Consider the following 18,838-nt stretch of genomic DNA (forward strand, 5'->3'; position numbering starts at 1 on the left):
TAGGACAGCTTCTTTCTACTCATTACCTTATCTGAGGACACTGCCCTCAATTTCATGTCTGAATACCTTGGAATATTATGTACAATGCTTAAACTCTGACTATGAGTAAGCCGTGAAAGCTCCTGCAGTCTATGTGTACATTGTGTATTTGTTGACTCAGCCCTAGATAAGTAGAAATCTCAGAAACAAGCTTCAGGCTAAAGACTCAAACACAAGAGAGGATGGTGATGTCTACCCATTTTCTCTTGATTTTATGCTTAAAGGAATGCCCCAGTGTTTTCCAACATAATCTCAACCTACAGCATCTGTACAGTAAAAAAGGGGGGACTGCTTTAACTTAAAAAAGTTTGCCTTAAAGAGTTATTTGAACTTCAAATAAAAGTTGATATGGTATAAAACAGATTCCTATTTTGTTACTGTTGTAACAATTTTAGGGCAGTCTGAACACTAGGTTAAAACAACATTTTTTTTACAGTGTGTAGTATACAATCTAGATTAGATTACTACAGACAATGATTAAGATAGATACTTCCCCAACCAACAGTGAATGGCCTTTTATTTACCCATAGCTTTCTCTCCAGTGACTGGTCTTCCCTGGAGAACTTTAGCCTCAATGCTAGTGCTTTACTGACTGTATGTTGGACATAGACACTTGGGATTGTGGGTTAGGCCTACAGAATAACTGTTCAGCACCTATAATTCAAACAATGTTCTGGAGAAACATGAGTAGGAGTTAAAGAAAGTTGGTCCTTCTGGAATAAATTGTCATTACATCATTTGAGAATGATTTAACTTGCACATATTACATTTGTCTTTGAAGACTGAAAGATGGCATTTAACAGAGGTTAATCATTGCAATTTAGAACTGGTAATGAGAAATGAGCAAAAATTTCACTGACATTGATATTGTGACACTATCACAATATAAGTGACTCTTTTATTTCTTTAGATCTCAAAAAGAGTCCCAACTGACTGAAACACCCAGAATATGATTCTGTACAATTTTGTTGGGCTGCACAATATACTGCTTTTTAACTGTTATCACAATATTAGCCTTTGTAATACTGATATTGCTGAATAAATATGCAAATAAGCCCTCTAAAAAAATAACTAAATTCTTTAATGTATACTGAGCATCCTGACCAATCTGAAACCTTCCAGATGAGTTTCCTGAGTGTTTTCATAAAACAAGGCTTTAGTGTGATGCAACAAACAATAATTAAAACTGTGTCACATCAGTTACAATATGGTATTTTGTTAATATTGTGTAGCCCTCGTAAAATTCAAAGTTCATACAATATGTTCGACTGTAGGACTAAAAGACTGAAGTAAGTACAGTATGGTCGTTCGTTCTAAAGTGTGATTTTCCACCGCTAGAACACTACCACCTCTGCACTTAAGGGAGGAAACTCAGTCACTTGCTGTGTTTTCCGTTTGTGGGCGATGCTACTAGCGTCAAGAGCAGTGGCAGCAGAATGACCTTGGTGGGCTGGAAGGAAGACTCCATTACTGTACTGTACAGGCGTGGAGAACAATATAGGTGGGTGGGCAGGCAGGGGAAGAGTGTGGCCACTAAGTACAAACTACAGTTAGAAAAACTTACTTTCTTTTAATCTCTTTTCTTCTCTTTCTAATTTCAGGCCTAACTGATGATATGTTATTGTTACAATACAATACAATACGTCAAGAATACTGAACAATGCATACATAATAAAAATGAGAGATTTAGACCACTTATTGTGAGATTGTGAACAAAAAACAGTCTGTATTAACTGGTTAAACTGCACAATAACAAGTAGCTGATCAATGACTGTATACAATATAGTATACAGTCACTGATGTCTGACCATTATGCTGTCATTATATTCATTTATTTTATATAATTTTTGGAAGACCTGAATTGATTAATTAAGCATAAAAATAGTTGTCAAAGTTTTACTCACTGTACTCACAATTTTATAGTGTTTTGTATGTGTGCTACTAGTGTTTGGTCTGTTCTAAATTGTTTGCCCCAGAGAAAAGGTATATATATATATATATATATATATCAAACATCACACCCTAAACATAACATCATTATGTCACTGTCAGAAAAAAAAAACAATAGAAATATCACCCTAATAGTCCATCGTACATCATACAGTGTAAAGTATGTGGCCAAGGCAACCAAACAAAGGCAAGTAACATTCCTATGGCAGATCTTCATAGTGACAGGAAAACAACCCTCCTGCAACCTCCTTACTGTTCCTTCATTAGAGCAAACAGGCTCTGCCTACACTCCACACAAAGAAACACACTCCCAGACATCTAGCACTCAGCAAAGAAAAGACTTAAGAGGCAGAGAGAATTTCACAGAAGTAAGGCACTTTAAACATACATTTAATGCCCTGGCTGTGTTACACACAAATGAGAGGAAAAGTCAGATATCCGACAAATCGATTCATCTACCTTTTAGTCTGCTCTCCTCGGGCCTGACTAATAAACTGTTTGACCAATATTAATGTACCACAGATGCATTGCCAGTGGGTAAATAAAGCACCTATAATGTCTGTTTATATGCTATATAAGAAAAATATTCAGACATGTCATATCTATTTTGACCATCAACAAAACATATTGTCTAGGACAGTATTAAGGAATACTAATAACACTATATAAATAATAGTTGTGTAGAAGTTAATGCATTAATAATATGCTAATGTGATAAATTCTTAATGCTACTCATTTTCTTAGAGCTGTTAATGCATTCTTCTAGTTTCCTAATTGTGTCCAGCTATGACTCCGTGACTATAACCCTCTCATTCAAATACAGCTTAGTAAAGTTATTCCCAGCTACTGACCATGGTGATTTTATTACTGATGGACCTCAAGTCTTAACTGAGCTAAACACAGTGCTGATGCTGGCAATACCAGTAAAATCGGTAACATTAGCACTGGAGGACGCCTTCGGCAGACACTGGACAGGGCTTGTGGGAGCTTGTGGAACCTAAGGAGATATTAACAAGGGAGCTGGGAGCGAGAGTGCTAGAGTCATGCAGCTGCTGTTGCTCTCACTGGACATCAGTGATGAAAATTGTAAATGGTGTTCACATTATTTTCATGCTCATCCTGCATTCATGTGAGTTTCATGTTCAGGAAAATAATGTTACTGAATTACTGAAGGTGCTAAATACATTCTGGTTAAGCACATTTTGTCTACTCATACAGCTGTAATAAAATGTACTACTTTTTAAATGGAAACAAATCTCTCTTTAGCTGCAAATTTGAGCAAATGAGTAAAACATTGTTAATCATGACTGATTAATCATTTGATTTAAATGAAAAATAAACAATACATAAATAAACAGTTTAGTTTAACTACAATTTATTTTTTTCATTTTTGAGCAAATACAATTATACTGGCTGATATCAGCTATCTGAATTTTTAGCTCATCAAAATCAGCATCAGCATTGGTGACCGAATTTTCATAATGATCTTTCACTAGTCATCATTTTATTCACACTGACTAAGCTGTGTATTTACAGCTGTGCACAAAGGTGGACAGGTAGTGAAGGGTGTTTACAAAGCATGTGGAGATACATTTAGTACAGTAGTGACTTCTTTTCATGTACATGTGGGCTTTCAGATCAAAAACCACTCCAGTTCTGGAAGAGATGAGTGTGAGAGCGTGGGTCACTGAAAAAAGACATAGGCTCAAGCACGACTTTACCAAGCTCTACACTTTCACTCCTATTCGAGACCAGAGAACTCCCTTTAAAGCACCTCTTAAAGGGGCACAGATAAGACCCAGACTGAGTGGATGAGGGTCAGTTTTGGTTGGAGGAGGGTAAAGGAAAGTGAGGGTTAAAGCTATGGTTTTAACCAAAAATCAAATAAGTTCACTGAAGGGCAGCATTTCAACGCTACATGACACCTACATAGGCCTTTTGTGACAACTGATATAAACATACATAAACATTTATAAAGGCTTATTTCACAATGCATCATGAAGACTGCTTTTGTTCATTTGATTTCATCAGGCTAGTAACCTAAATCCATACTCAAATATTGATTTTTGTGTAAAATAACGACTCACATAAAAGTACCTTCCCATAAAACTACTTGAATAGAAGTACAAAGTATCAGGTCAAAAAAACTACTTAGGGACTACATAACTTATTGAACTGCATCAGAGCTTTTTAGTAAATTATGCACCTATCAGCATAGTAATTTAAGTTTGTTAGGCTCTAGTCTTCTCTTTTTCTGATTATTTTGGTCAAAAATGCTAAAGTTCCAGTCAGAGGTGTGACCAAAGCAGTACAGATGATGTCACCAGCAAAACATGAAATTCAACACAAAAAAGGAATTAGGAACTATATATGAATGACAAAAATGTAACTGAGCAAAAAGTAAATTCCTTTACTTACTAATATATGTGAGTGGAATTATAATGGTTTGAAAATAATTACATTCATTTACCAAAAAGTTAGGACACTGTGCAGAATGTAAATAAAGATAGAATGCAATGATATGCAAATCAGGTAAACCATATTTGTAAAGGAAAATACTATAAAGACAACATATCAAATGTCGAAACTGAGAAATGTTAATGTTTTTTGAAAAATATATGCCCATTTTGAATTTGATGCCAGCAACACGTTCTGAAAAAGTTGGGACAGGGGCATGTTTACTACTGAGTTTCATCACCTCTTTTTTAACAACACTCTGTAAATGTGTGGGAACTGAGGAGACACTGCTGTGGTTTTGAAAGTGAAATGTTTTCCCATTCTTGTTTGATATAGGATTTCAGCTGCTCAACAGTTTGGGGTCTCTTTTGTCATATTTTTCATTTCATAATGTGCCACATGTTATCAGTGGGTGATAGGTCAGGTCTGGACTGCAGGCAGGTCAGTTTAGCACCCGGACTCTTTTAATATGGAGCAAAGCTGTTGTAATACAGGCAGAATGTACCATTGTCTTGCTGAAATAATCAAGGTTTTCCTTGAAAAAGACGTCATCTAGATGGCAGCATATGTTGCCAAAACATGTATATATCATTCAGCATTAATGGTGCCTTCACAGATGTGCACATCACCCATGCCATGTGCACTAACGCACCCTGTACCATCACGGATGCTGGCTTGTGAACTGTATGCTGATAACAAGCTGAGTGGTCTTTAGGCAGGAGGACTCAGGGTCCATGATTTTCAAAAAGAATTTCAAATGTTGATTTGATGGACTACAGGACACTTCTCCACTTCCCCTCAGTCCATTTTAAATTAGCTCAGGCCCAGAGAAGATGGCATCGTTTCTGGATCCTGTTTATATATGGTTTCTTCTTTGCGTTTTAGAGTTTTAACTTGCGTTTGTGGATGCAGCGACAAACTGTTTTCATAGACAGTGGTTTTCAGAAGTGTTCCTGTGCCCATTCAGTGATTTCCACTGCAGAATCATGTCTGTTTTTAATGCAGTGACGCCTGAAGGCCCAAAGATCACGGCCAATAATTACTGTTTTTTGGCCTTGTCCCTTGCGTACAGAGATTCCCCTGGATTCTCTGAATCTTGTAATGATATTATGTACCATAGATGATGAAAAGCAAAAGTTCTTTGCTATTTTATGCTGAGAAACATTATTCTTGAATTGTTGCACTATCGTGCAGTCTTTCACAGAGTGGTGAAGCCCTCCTCATCTTTACTTATGAAAGACTTAGCCTCTCTGGGATGCTTTTTTATGCCCAATCATGTTACTGACCTTTTTCAATCAACCACCAGGTGTTTTTTTTAACAATACACAACTTTACCAGCCTTTTGTTGCCCCCATCCCAACTTTCTTGGAATGTGTTGTTGGCATCAAAGCCAAAATGGGCATATATTTTTCAAAAAACAATAAAATTTCTCAGCTTCAACATCTGTTGTCTTTGTTTTTTTTTATTAAATATAGGATTCAAATGATTTGCACATCATTGCATTTTGTTTTTATTCACATTTTGCACAGCGTCCCAACTTTTTTGGAAATGGGGTTGTATTTAGGAAAGTACAAATCCATCAATATTTTACTTAAGTACATGTACTTCAATAACTTTAACTAATTACTACCCACATCTGATGACAAGTGATGCATGGAATAGATCTTTATAAATGTCTACGTAGGTTTATGTCAGTTGTCATGAAAGGCTTATGCAGATGTTATGTAACATTAAGAATGCTGACCTTCAGTAAAGTATAACTGAATTTTCCCCTTATGTCAAAGCCGTGTTCAGCGTCTGAAGTTTGCTTCTTTAGTTTTGCCCTGGAGCTACAAAGCTAATGTGGCTAACAAGTAATGGAACCTATTACTGTTAGACACTTGCAAACTACATTCCTAAATCACACACTTGCCTCAAACGGTGTGAAGTTGGAAAGTGATCTCAAGACTTGTTCATGCAGTTTCAGACATTATATGACATAGGCTACTGTTATCTACCAAAATGGGAAACAAAATTCAGGCTGCTCCTACTGTTTTAGCTATGCAATGAACAACTGTTTATCACCATGTGATAAGCAAGTTTATTTATTTTGTTTATTTTTGGCCAAACCCTCACTTTATGCTTCACTCTATAGTTTGCCTCTGACTCTTGATTTCTGGCCCTGCATGGAAAGTATATAGATTTAGAACATAAATAAACAAATGAACAACAGTATCAGCAGTAACCAGGCAAGACCAAAAGTCATTTAAAACATCCTGAGGAAAAGAACAGCTATATTCAGCAAATTTCTGAACAGAGTGGAGATCTGGGATCAGCTCCCCAGAGCAAATAGTTGTATTAATTAGGTTATAAAAATTGTGAACAATTTTATATAATAACCCTTTTCCAGAAAATTCAATACAACATAAAACAACAAAGGGATTCAGTGCAAACTTGTTATATCAGCAGTGGAGCAGAAACATATGGTGATTTACTGTGGACTAGGTTTGATGTCCTGGGTTCAGAGCAAGAGCAACAACATTTTTAGAGTGATTCTCGTTCTCAGTCTTTCACATGATATGATAAGGGAGGAAACATCATATGATGTAAGAGATGTCATTAGTCAGGTTTAAAGCCCTTTGGGGGAGTGAATAATTAACCTGGCTTAATAGATACACACACTCATAAATATTTCCAAATAGTGAATTTCTTTACAAGGTGTCTCTGAACATATGTGTATTAGAACTTTAGTGTCCAGTAAATAATAAAAGCACATAACATGCTTCTGAGGTCAACATTTTAACAAAGCTATGGTAGAGACAAGAATTTCTAGGTACTACTGACATATATCATAATTTCAACCAATATATATGTTGATAAAACTAGTCAACAATTAATGTTCTGCATATTTATCAGTATCAGCAAAAATCCCTTGATAAAGTACAAAAATACTAATTGGATTTACCTGTTCTGTATTAGACAGAATTATACACCTCTAAGGTGAAGAAAATGATTAATTTATGTAGATTTTTTACGCTCTTGTTTTCATACAACTATGAATTATGACAGTAATACAGCCTTTCTGAACTGCAAAACATCTTCATGGTTACAATAACAAAGCATATAACATACAGTCACATGCAAAATCTGGGGGCCCCTGGCCAATTTACATTATTGCTGATTTTCTAAATGAAAAAGACACATCCTCTACAGAGAACACTTCTGCAATTTTAATGCAAATTACCGTTTATTTGCTGAATTTCACATATTGGAAAAAAAAAACACTAATCATATAATGTGGCCCGTGCAAACGTTATGGCATATTTTAGATTTTATGCTTTTTTTTCCCAATACGTTAAACTCAACAAATAACTAGAAATTGTGGATCAAAATTTGCTGTATTTAATTTTCTTCCATGTAAACGATGCCTTCACTTATCTTCACATAGAAAATCAACAAAACATGTAATTTGACCAGAGGTGTTGAAAGTTTTTAACAAGACTGCACGTCCAAACCTAACCTTTGGCATGAGGCATGATAAAACACACGTCACATAATATATAATAATGCAATATGATGTTTTAACAGAATTTTTAGTACTTTAAAATTAGCATCTGTATTAGTGACACATCTGTACTGTATCTGTACATACTACTGAGTAGGCCATCTAGCTTGGTTTGAATCAGATCATTTCAACTGTACAGGGAAAAAGCCACGTATGCGAAACCCACAATGGCTAGAATTGAAACTAGTAAATAGCCTAATTCATTAAAGCTGCCACAGAGCAGCTATCCTGATGTGGATGTTGGTCTAAAGCAATTAGATCTAACTCTTAACCCTAAGAATTACATTTCAAAACAAATACATGCCTGGTAAGCCATATATAGAATGCTGCAGAATGTTTTGATGATGCTTGCATTGCCTTTATCTCTGTAGTGCCAAGGCCCTCCATTTATAATCTTGTGCACATATGCACGATATCAGTGACTTTTAGGAGTCAGAGAGGTTGAGGTCAAAGCTTGATGACTGGCCACGCTGCTGTTTCATGACGTTCAGTACTTACCTGTTTCATAGTGTCCTGTGTATCCAAGGCCTCAGGCAGTGGAGTCTGTAAGGAAAGACCAAAAGAGAGTGAGGCACACAGAAAGAACGGAACAGACAACCTATTCTCAATCTTCTCAATTAGGGCTGTCATTATTGATTAAACTAGTAACTGAGTAATGATCAATTATTTTGATGATTGAGAAATAATAAGTGGTCAGAGTTTTAAAAGGATCAAACAATAAAAATGGACTTAACAGAGCAATATTAAACTATGCACAGCATTTCAAAGATTCAAAAATACTAAAAATAAACTGTAATCCTCTAAAAATACTTAATTAAAAATAGAAAACTAATATGTGGGGAAAATATATCAGTACCAATTTAGAATTGTTTAGAATTTAGAATAGAATTTAGAATAGAAGTCTAACCCTATTAATGAATGGTTTAAAATGAGTTTATTAATGGTTATTAATGAGGCTCTCTTAAAAAAAAAAATCATCAAAATGCAGAAACCACACACAAATTAAAAAGGGCAACAATGACCTGCTGTTTGCCTAATAGTGAACCCACATTCATCTATACAGTTAAACTGCAGATCTTGCTGATTACTTCTCTTACTTTGTCTTCTCCATCAGTTAGCCTTATGCCCATCAGTTTTTTCAGGTATTCATATCCGTCAGATATAACAAGTCACATTTTGCCCTTTTATTAATTTATTATAATTGTTTGTTAATGATTTTCAATACCTAATTAATAACCATTAATAAACAAATTTATAACCATTCATAAATCCATTATAAGGGTAGTCTTAGTCTAAAGTGGTTCCAGTATATTTTAATGTGTGTGCCCATTAAGCTCTGTTTCTTACTGAAAGTGAAAGTGCAAACTGCTAACCAATCATTGCTACTTAATTGAAAAGGTAAATTTTAATTGCTGATTTGTCTACTAATGTTTACTACTAATGTTTGTGTTACTAATTTTACTAGTTTATCAAGGACAGCGGTCATTAATAAACAGTATTAATAAACAGTGTTAGCCTGAAAGTGTCATTTTTATGTGTTGTTCCTGGCAAACAAATGTATCAGCTGGCTGATATATCGGACAACACTGACAACCTTTGATTTTATTAGCATTGCTTTTTAAGATTTCGGTCAGTCATCAGAGACTGCAAGGTTTCATCAATCTGATCAGATGACCAAGATAGCCATTCATCAGGGCAGGTTTTCAAATTACTTTGAATTCAAAGAATTCTATGAAGCTTCTCTCCCAGTGCTACAATATTTATATTATTTATGACTTTATGAGTTTCTGCTGCTTATCCGCAGTAAGACAATTGAGAACTGACAATCATATCTATCTGTAAAGCACTGTTCAACTAAAACTAAAATTGTTATCATTGTTCGCCATAAAATTTTCATCATCAGTCGTGCCCTGGTAGCTATACAAGTGATGTGGCTTGACAGGAGAGAGCATACAGTCAATGATGGTTTATCATTCACAGTAGTTTCCTTAATCAAGCTCTTAGAGGAGTATCATCAGATTTTTCACATGTTTGAAAGCATCTCCTGTACTAATGCCAGCCTGTCAGGCTTCTGAGGCATGTGCAGTTCATAATCTCTGCCATTTGCCTCACACTCATTAACCACCACAGCACAATAACAATTCATACAGGAGTCAGAGAGGAATTTTTGGCTCCTGACTGTCTACATCAACTCAGAAAGAGACTGTAAGAGAGAGACAAAGAGAGAGAGAGAGAGAGAGAGAGAGAGAGAGAGAGAGAGAGAGAAACATAGGCGCTATGAATGCCAAATACCAAGCTGCCAGACACATTAGAGGTATGCAGAATTTTGCAAAAGCAGCATAGATATGACCTGCATTGGTACAGTCTACAAAAGATTGGCAATTAGTATTATCAAGGTATTCTAATAACTCTGAATACCTTCACAAATGTTTACGCTAATCATTAATTTGCAAACTCTGGAATTTGAAGGAAAAAAGACAATTCAGTTGCAAAACAGACAAAGACACTCTGTCTTTGAAACCACATTTCAAAGTGAAAATCATTTAAGAGTTCGGAGGAGCTGTAATGTAACACTTGAAAATGTATTAGGTCTCAAGCTGCATGCATAATGTGATCATCACTCAAGCTTCACTCAAAAGCTTGTGTCGCTGTACTCATTGAGTGCATACAAACTCCACTCACCCTCGAGTTTTCCTGCAATCAAAGCCTTTTCTGAATAAAAATGAAATGTTTCCCATGCTGTTTCAATACGGCATGATAAGGGCAAATGGAGGGAATGAAAGAATGCAGTTAATCAGCATCAGCTGCATGTGATTCCCTAAAGCCATAAAAGAGATTTTGGATCTTTTACCAACAAATCTGAAAAATCATAATGCTGTGATCACAAACTTTTTTCTATTTCTACAACTCATACACTCTTATCACAGTTATATGGTTTATAAAACAATTACAATGTATGCAATATTTGTTATTTGTTACTTGGATTACCTATTCATTAGCCTAGCCATTGTATACATAAGCATTTGTAGTATACTATCATCATATCAAAAACCATGTGACCTTGTTTTTTCCTTATGACCCCATTTGAAAAACACCACTGTCCTTCACATTTGGTGAACACTTTAAGATGAGAAATGCTTGAAAATTTGACTTGCAATTTAAATATATTAGTTTAGAGTTTAGAACATTCTTTCCTTCAATGGTTTGGAGATACAATGTCTTATTACAACTGACACATTGTGATAAATGCTTAATGTTGCTTCGCACTACACAATACACGGCCATTGTTTTGAACCACCAAATGCAGTATAATCAGAAGTCTATTTAGTCATCACTGACAAAATAATGTCTGCAATCTGAACTAATTAGAATCAAAATCAGAAGTTCTAACAGCTTCTTTGTCTTGCGTGCAGGCTTGCGTGTGCCTGCTCTAATCCTAAAACCACTTCATCCTGCCTGTGCAGCTAAGTGGTTCACTTGAGCAAGATGCCAGACTTAAAATATCCTCAAATATTTGCTCTGAAAATCCATAAGTTCTTATAAGCCTTCATGCAAACTCACTGCCTTCAGCCTTCTGCGACCTTGAGGCAGTTTAAACGCACTTCAGCTGACAGAAAATGTCCTCATACTAAACTCTATCTAATCCCTCAAACTAATTTGCACTTCCGCTTTTGTGGCCTGTTTATAAGCCACCTTTTATGAGCTCACAGGGCCAAGTATCCTGGCATATGACTTGTGCAATGTAAAAGTGTCAAGGAAAGCCCACACTAGTGTGTTTATGGATCTGTACTGTAGCCTACTGGGTAAAAAACTTAAAACTAAGGGAAGGTGTAATGTTTATTCATGAAAGCAAATAAAAGAACATTGATGCTGAATCTTAGGTGAACTCTTTCAGAAGTGAGTTTTAAGTCTCAAATGATGAATACAATAAAGAGGTTGCATGTAATTCCATCACTGCTCTCTGTTTAAATACAATGTATGCCTTACTAACAAGGCAGAAAACTTGGAAGTATCAGTTCGTGATACATCACTTAACTACTGGAAAAGGAAAAGGTAATGTTTTAAAACCTAGTAAGATGTGTAAACATGCAGCATTTAAGTCATCAAATGGGCATTCCTTAGAAGAACACTGGCTCATTTATTAGATACATTAAAATATGACGATATTTTGGTACATTTTATAGAAGCATCATATGTATGCTTAAGCAATAAGGCAATCCCAAAATGCAATGTGCAAAACGGCTGATGGACGAACAATGGAAAGCTGTGAAGATATCTTCAAATGTATGTTATTTCAATCAATGTATGGTATTTTTTCAATGTATGTTTTTGCCAGAACAGTTGGCCAGTTACCTATCTAACTAAGCTAACTAAGTTAGCTTACCTAGCTCATCCCTACAACTGTGATCTTGTAGCCCTGAGTGTGCAAAGGTCCTCCTAAGCACCCTCAAAGAACCTTTCATGCAACGCTGTAGCAAGTCCACATTGTAACAGAAGGCCCAGCCAAAATTAGGATGCTTCATTTTCTGACCAAGGACAAAAGACAAAGTCATTGCCACAGTTTTTCAGAAAAAAGTGAGAGATAAAGACAGTTGGAAAAAATATTCTGTACATTCAACTTTTGTATTTTTGAAAATGACTGTAGGAGGGCTTGATTGATACAAAATGTTTGTGGTTGATACTAATATCAATTTTATGGGGCAAAAAAAGTTTAAGTTTAATTTTGTACCACAATAATTTTGGTTAAATAGTGCTTTACTGACTAACGTCATTGTCACTTGTCAACTTGTGATCAGTTCTCAATTTTCAAATCTCTAAAACTTAAATATACAGCAGAAACAGCCTTATTTAATATAAATATAGTAGCAATGGGGAAGGAGCTACACAAAATTCTTTGTGGATTTGGTTTTTTTTCTTATTTTTATTTTTTCTCAGTTCTCTTTATAAAAAAATGTGTTATAACATGATATTAGCTCAAGGAAGTGTGACTATAGCTAGTTGGCTAATGCAGAGGTATTTAGCTCAGATTAGGCTTATTGTGCCTGCTTTGTATGCATTCAGTGCTGTTGTAACTAATATATGATCAGTTCTTCTCTGTAGGGGTGGATGAAACTGGCATCAGAAAAAGAAAAATAAGTCTTTTATTTTTAAAAAGCAGTGCAGCGAAAACATTGTTACCACGTTTGGAACTGTAATCATATGATAAATAACACCATGCAGTGTCATAATTTTTTATGTTTGAACAATTCACACTTGTAGGTCTACACACCTTTAGTCTACACCCTCTCCATAGCAGTCTTGTAGGTGTGGGAAACGAGTAAAGTTTCGTGATTTCCCTGCTCTAACACACTAACTAAACTTAGTAATCAGCAAAGACAACACTACACCATGCTGGAGTGTAGTCACCTAGGACTGGAACTAATGACCTCTGCCTGGGGGCCTGGCCAAGGTACCTTGTTGCGATGTTATAGTTGAATGTAATTATCTAAGTAACATTAGTACATAGGAATAATTGGAGATGTCTAACAAGAGTCTCTTGACATCTATGTATATAGGTGGCAGGCAGCAAGACAGCTTATTAAATATTGAGACATATCCAAAGTAGTTATCTTTCTGAATGAAATAAACCATACTGAAGACTTGATTCTCGCTTTCTAAAAAGTGAACAGGTGTATCATTGATTTTCCATGCTTGATTTCCCATCGCAATAACAATAGGAGCAAGTGGTAAACAGGGCATTTCAACTTGTCTTCCTCATTGCTACCATGTGTAGCACGGCAATCTCTCTCCACCCACTGGATCTGTTGACTGAGCAAATTGTGCAGGCTCTGTTGCACTGCTGGCTGGATCACATGATACAGAAAAGGAGGGAAATAACCCTCGGCTTTTGACAAAGGCTAATGAAGACCTGAGAAGAACGTTTCTTCAGTGTATCAAAGTGGAGGAGTGTCTTCCATTAAACTAAAGTGCATTTCATGGAATAAAAAGACTGAATAAAGAACTCCATATATTCAATTCTCTCTTTGTCCCAAATAGCATTAAGGGGCACATGTAAAAGAAGAAAGTAACTACTTCTTTAGAGATTTCTAAAATTTTGCAAAGTTCTCAGCTTTACAGAATGTTGGCAAATATCCAGTTCAACCTATTGAAAAACTGTAGCACAGCTGTAGGTCTGTTTCTGTGAAAATATCTAAATTTAGTGTTATTAATTTTGAATGATGTTTGTTTTGTGAACATGAAAAAGATCACACTGTTAGCAGACTACATTTAATTTATTTATTTTACATAATTTTTTTACCCCAATTTGGTCACGGCCAATTCACACTGTCACTTGATGATACCAAGCTGGGCTAGATTTAGTTAGCTAGATGCTAGGTAGATCTCATATGAAGCCAGCTGCCGCATTTTTTCGAACTCCCGCTAATGACAACCTAATGCGCTTGAAGGAGAATGCTAATTGCCAATTCTGTTACACTCAGTGATGGTGGAAGGGGGCCAATTGTACTCTCTTGGACTCCCGACCATGGATCGCTCTGGCATCACCAGGGATCGAACTTACGATTCATGACAGCTGCGTCAAACAGGAGACCATGCAGTCTTTCCTTTAGTTGTGTAATCAAACTAACATCAACATGGGGGCTAATTTATCATTGTCTTTCTGAAACCTGCTTAGATTTAAGATACAACAATTACTTAAAACATAGTCCAGCTTGGTAGCAATTTTAACGTTTTGTAAACCTTGTCCAACCTCGCAACAGTTGCAACGAAAAGGTGCCTTTGTGGGCTAATACTCCCACATACTTTGTATTCTCACACTGTCGTCTCACACTGTTGCCCTCCTTTCTGAGACTGTGAAGTATTTTGCCCTGCTCAGTCTCTGCAACTCACCACCTTCTGTGCTGGAATGTGAGGAGAGGGACGCAAGGATTGTGTCTCCACATCTTAATGACCATGACTGGTGACAAGCATCAGTGTACATTTTCCATGCTGCTCCAAAACTGAGATTAGCGCACAGTGTGAAACTGGCTTAACTGTAACCACTGTTCACTAAATATCGCTGCGGTTTTGCATCCAATGAACGAGCTAAAGATTAGAACTCAATCAGTGTGATATGGAAAGGAATTTCATGTTGCTGTTTTACAGCTCAGCAGCTACTCTTTTTATGACTAATTAATAACATTACCATTATGTCTTTAATACTTTTATTTCTCAGTGATGTCTTTTGCTGATATCTCCTAAATATCAATAGCATCAAATATCAGTAACTGATATCAATAGCAACTGATGGCTATTCTTGCATGTTATAGGACACTAAAAACATCTGAATACACTCAGCAAAGCACTGCTCACACAATACGGCTACAATGTTCCCAAAGCTCTGAAAGGGTTTTACACAGCCAAGTCAGGGTCTTTAGCCTTCTCAAAGTTAATATTAGTACCAAGTATGGAAAGAGAGCTGGGTAACTTAGCAACTAATTCAAAAGAACGAAAGCAAATCTAACCAAACTTAAATGTTGTTTTATATGCTGAATCATGTTTGTGGAGTGAGTCTGCAGCATTATTGCCTTGTAAAATAGCTGCCCACAGTAAAAGATGCTGACAGCTTTTGAGGTTATATTAAATTGGATGAGAATTACAGCAAACTGGGTCTTCCTGTACAAGGACAGAGAGAAAAAAAGCTCCCGCACATTCTTTTCCAAACTGTAAGGGATCAAACCTTGAGGTTGACAATAAACAATAAGCTATAAATAGATGTTTTTTAATAAACTTTTTGGCCAGCTATCACACACCCTTGCAAGGACAATGGAAAGCACTGTGTGCATCCCTTGCAACTCTTGTTGGGTGTTTTGGGGTCATGTCCAATCCCTGGAGGATGTGGTGAAGTGCTTACACACACGCTCACACACAGGCACCTACAATACTTCGGTCTTACAGATGTACCAGTCCTTATCCTGTAAGCAGCTGGCACCCGTCCCATATACATGTCCATCCACCCTTATGTTTTACGTTCATATCTTACCTCACCGTCTTGAAGACAAGAGCTAAATCACTATATCATTACGAGTTACAGTAAGAACTGCGTGCCACTGAAGAAAGTCTGAAACTTTTGACAGCCGTTTTTGACAATGCTGAGCTTAAAACCACATTACAAAGGACCTTTATTAGCTTTGCTATCACCACGTCTAAAACAGCTGGCTAATATCACAGGTAAACTTACCCAGCTAATGCCCCGGACAGTTGTTTTCTCCATTGAATAGCGATCAGGGTAGACTTGGTAATTGTAACTCCGAAAGAGATGCATTTTTTCACACGGACTCGATATTAAAAACAGTCTGGATTAGGACCTCTCCAATCGAGGCACATGGCAAAGACCGCTGCTCCAGTAGTGTCTCAACATTCTCACCATTAGTCTAGTCCAGTCTGCGAAACGCAACCCGTTACATCCCAGTCCTGAGTGCCACTGGCACCTGGCCTCTGCTGTTTTGTGTATAGCGCTATTTTATTTTAACTCCCACCCATTTTCTGACAAGCCCCGCCTCCCGCGCTACGATTGGCTAGCACTATCCGGTCTTCTGCTCTACGATTGGCTAGTAGTTCACACTTAGAAGCAGTCTATTCTTGGCAAGCGCGCCGCGTTATTTTCTTTTTTTCTCCACACTAATTCTCACAACCCACCCGTATTCAGACGGCCTACTTGTGTGTACGTGCTACTGGCCAATCGTAACGCAGGAGGCGTTTTTTTACGGGTGGGAAAAAAACACGTCGCGCTCGTGCACAACCTTGCCAGTTATTTCCAATTCACTGACTTCGGAATGTAAAAAGCACACATTTAATTCAGAGTCTTTACTTGTTCCATTTCAACAAGTTAAACCAATTTCTGTTTCTGTTGGTTCCTGGTGGTTTTGGAAATTGTTTTGGTTTTTCGTGATTGGTGATCCTAATGGTTTAACAAGTGACCTGCGACTGATTCTAGACGCATTGTTTGCTTTTCTAATAGGGACTAAAGGTGCGCTACAGGAAACTAGTGATCTCTAGAGGTAACCATTTAGCCAATTCCCATTAGGAAGCAAAATCATCAGGTATTAATGCCAATGATTCTAATGGTCTATTTTCAGCAGAGTTTTGTAGTTGTCCTCCCCCTAATGTAACATGAATATAGGTTATAGATACAGAACTCGTTTTGCTTGTTTTATTTATAATTCCACCAGCAACCTTATGCTTTGGGCAATAACACTATCTTACTGCAAAAATGTTTTTTTACCTTCTGAGCAGGTATGTAGCTTCAAGTGGTGCACAACTAATTTATTCTCTTTTGTAGTGGGGTAAGAATCTGCATCAGACACATTATATGATAAGAGCAAGAGACTTAAAAATGTTTAATTATGGGCTTGCAGAGCACACAAATTTGATTAGCTTGCTAATGTAATAAGCTTTAGTGTGACTCAGGGCGACATAGTATTAAACTCTCTACCTTGTTTTGGCTCTTGAAGTCTCTCTCACACAGTCTCTCTCTCTCTCTTTCTACTTTCTTATCTGTACCTCACAGCTGCCTGGCAAACCTTGGAGGGGGGGAGGGGGGCACGCCTGTACGTCTCCTTTCACAGCAAAAAAGCTAAGCATGAAGGTAGATGATGTAATAAACACCAAATTTCCCTATTTGGTAAAGAGTGCTGCACGATTCTTACATTTCCACAAAGCTTACAGTCTTTTCTCCACTCAATTAAAAATTACCATTTAAAAATAACCTTTTATTCAGCTGTGTTGTGGCCGACAGTGTCTCAAATTTGAAAGACACCTGTGAAATGCCAGCTACACTGTAGCATGTGAAAAAAGAGATTCAACATTTGGCATAATAAGCAGATAGAGATGTATTGTACCGGTGGACAGTTGATGGGCATAAGTCAACTTTATTTAGTCTTTGGGAGCTTACCAGGTCAGATGCTGTCCTCCTGGGTGCAGGCAAAGCAGTCATCACAAAGGTGTCAGCTGAGCACATGCCTGCAGAGGCTGGTGGATAAATAAGAAAATTAGAGAAGATTCATATATACAGATGAAAAAGCAGCAAAAAGTGGTAGAGCCACAAAAATATCTCTGCTTTTATTAGGGTTTGTAATAAATAAAGGTGCCAAAAGGGTTCTTTGGAGCAATGCCATTACCACTAGCCATAGAAGAGCCAACTGTACAGAACCAGTCGGTGGATAATCCTTATTTTTGTAGATGAGATATATGAGTGTGGGATGTATTTATAGTATAGTGAGATAGTAAGATGTAAATATTGTATAGTTTGAACCTCCATATATAAAAGTTCCAAAGATCAAACGTTCTGTACAAATTGTCCTAGAATCATACACTCAAGCCAAGAACCATATAGCAACCTTCTATATTCTTGTACAGTGTGCTATAACAGAAATTCATTGTGTTAGACTAAGTCAGAGTGCTATAGGGTCATAGTCATTGCTCTGTTGACACCGCATCTAAGGAAATAATGAGACATAAACAAGACACTGCCACCCACACACACACCCATTCAGCATCCTCTAGGGACCAGCATGTTCCCACATTCCAGAGTTCACACACAGGCCAGATAGTGGAGATGTCCATCTCCAGAATGTCCGAACAGACCACCTCACACTTTATACTATCCAGACATGAGTGATTTCTGACATGGGGCCGAGGCCTATTACATAATGCTTGGATAAACCCCGTCTATTGTTCCAGGAGACTGGGCGACCCATCCTGGGCGGAGCTCTGTGGGCCAGAAAGGAGCCACAGGACTGTTTACAAGTTTTATCCAGCCTCTCTCACACAGACCTTTTTTTTCTTTACCGCCTTAAAGATTCATCACAT

At 37.0% G+C, this 18,838-nt stretch overlaps 1 protein-coding gene across 3 annotated transcripts in view; it reads right to left on the minus strand.

Moving 5' to 3' along the window:
- The window catches only part of rapgef3 (Rap guanine nucleotide exchange factor (GEF) 3), a 62,143-nt gene that overhangs the window by 34,883 nt on the left and 8,422 nt on the right, over positions 1-18,838 (minus strand). The window contains exons 1-3 of one of the 3 annotated variants that reach the window (XM_036591706.1): positions 18,515-18,539; positions 17,922-17,998; positions 8,489-8,533 (exon numbers count right to left, since the gene is read on the minus strand). In XM_036591706.1, the coding sequence (XP_036447599.1) occupies positions 8,489-8,533; positions 17,922-17,998; positions 18,515-18,518 (126 nt within the window). In that variant the 5' untranslated portion in view covers positions 18,519-18,539. Of the gene's footprint in view, positions 1-8,488; positions 8,534-16,208; positions 16,469-17,921; positions 17,999-18,514; positions 18,540-18,838 lie in introns of those variants that run through there. The other 2 variants (XM_036591704.1, XM_036591705.1) reach the window with 2 other exon arrangements.

This window comes from Colossoma macropomum, unplaced genomic scaffold (genome assembly GCF_904425465.1).
Source record: "Colossoma macropomum unplaced genomic scaffold, Colossoma_macropomum, whole genome shotgun sequence".
In the NCBI taxonomy this organism is placed as follows: domain Eukaryota; kingdom Metazoa; phylum Chordata; class Actinopteri; order Characiformes; family Serrasalmidae; genus Colossoma; species Colossoma macropomum.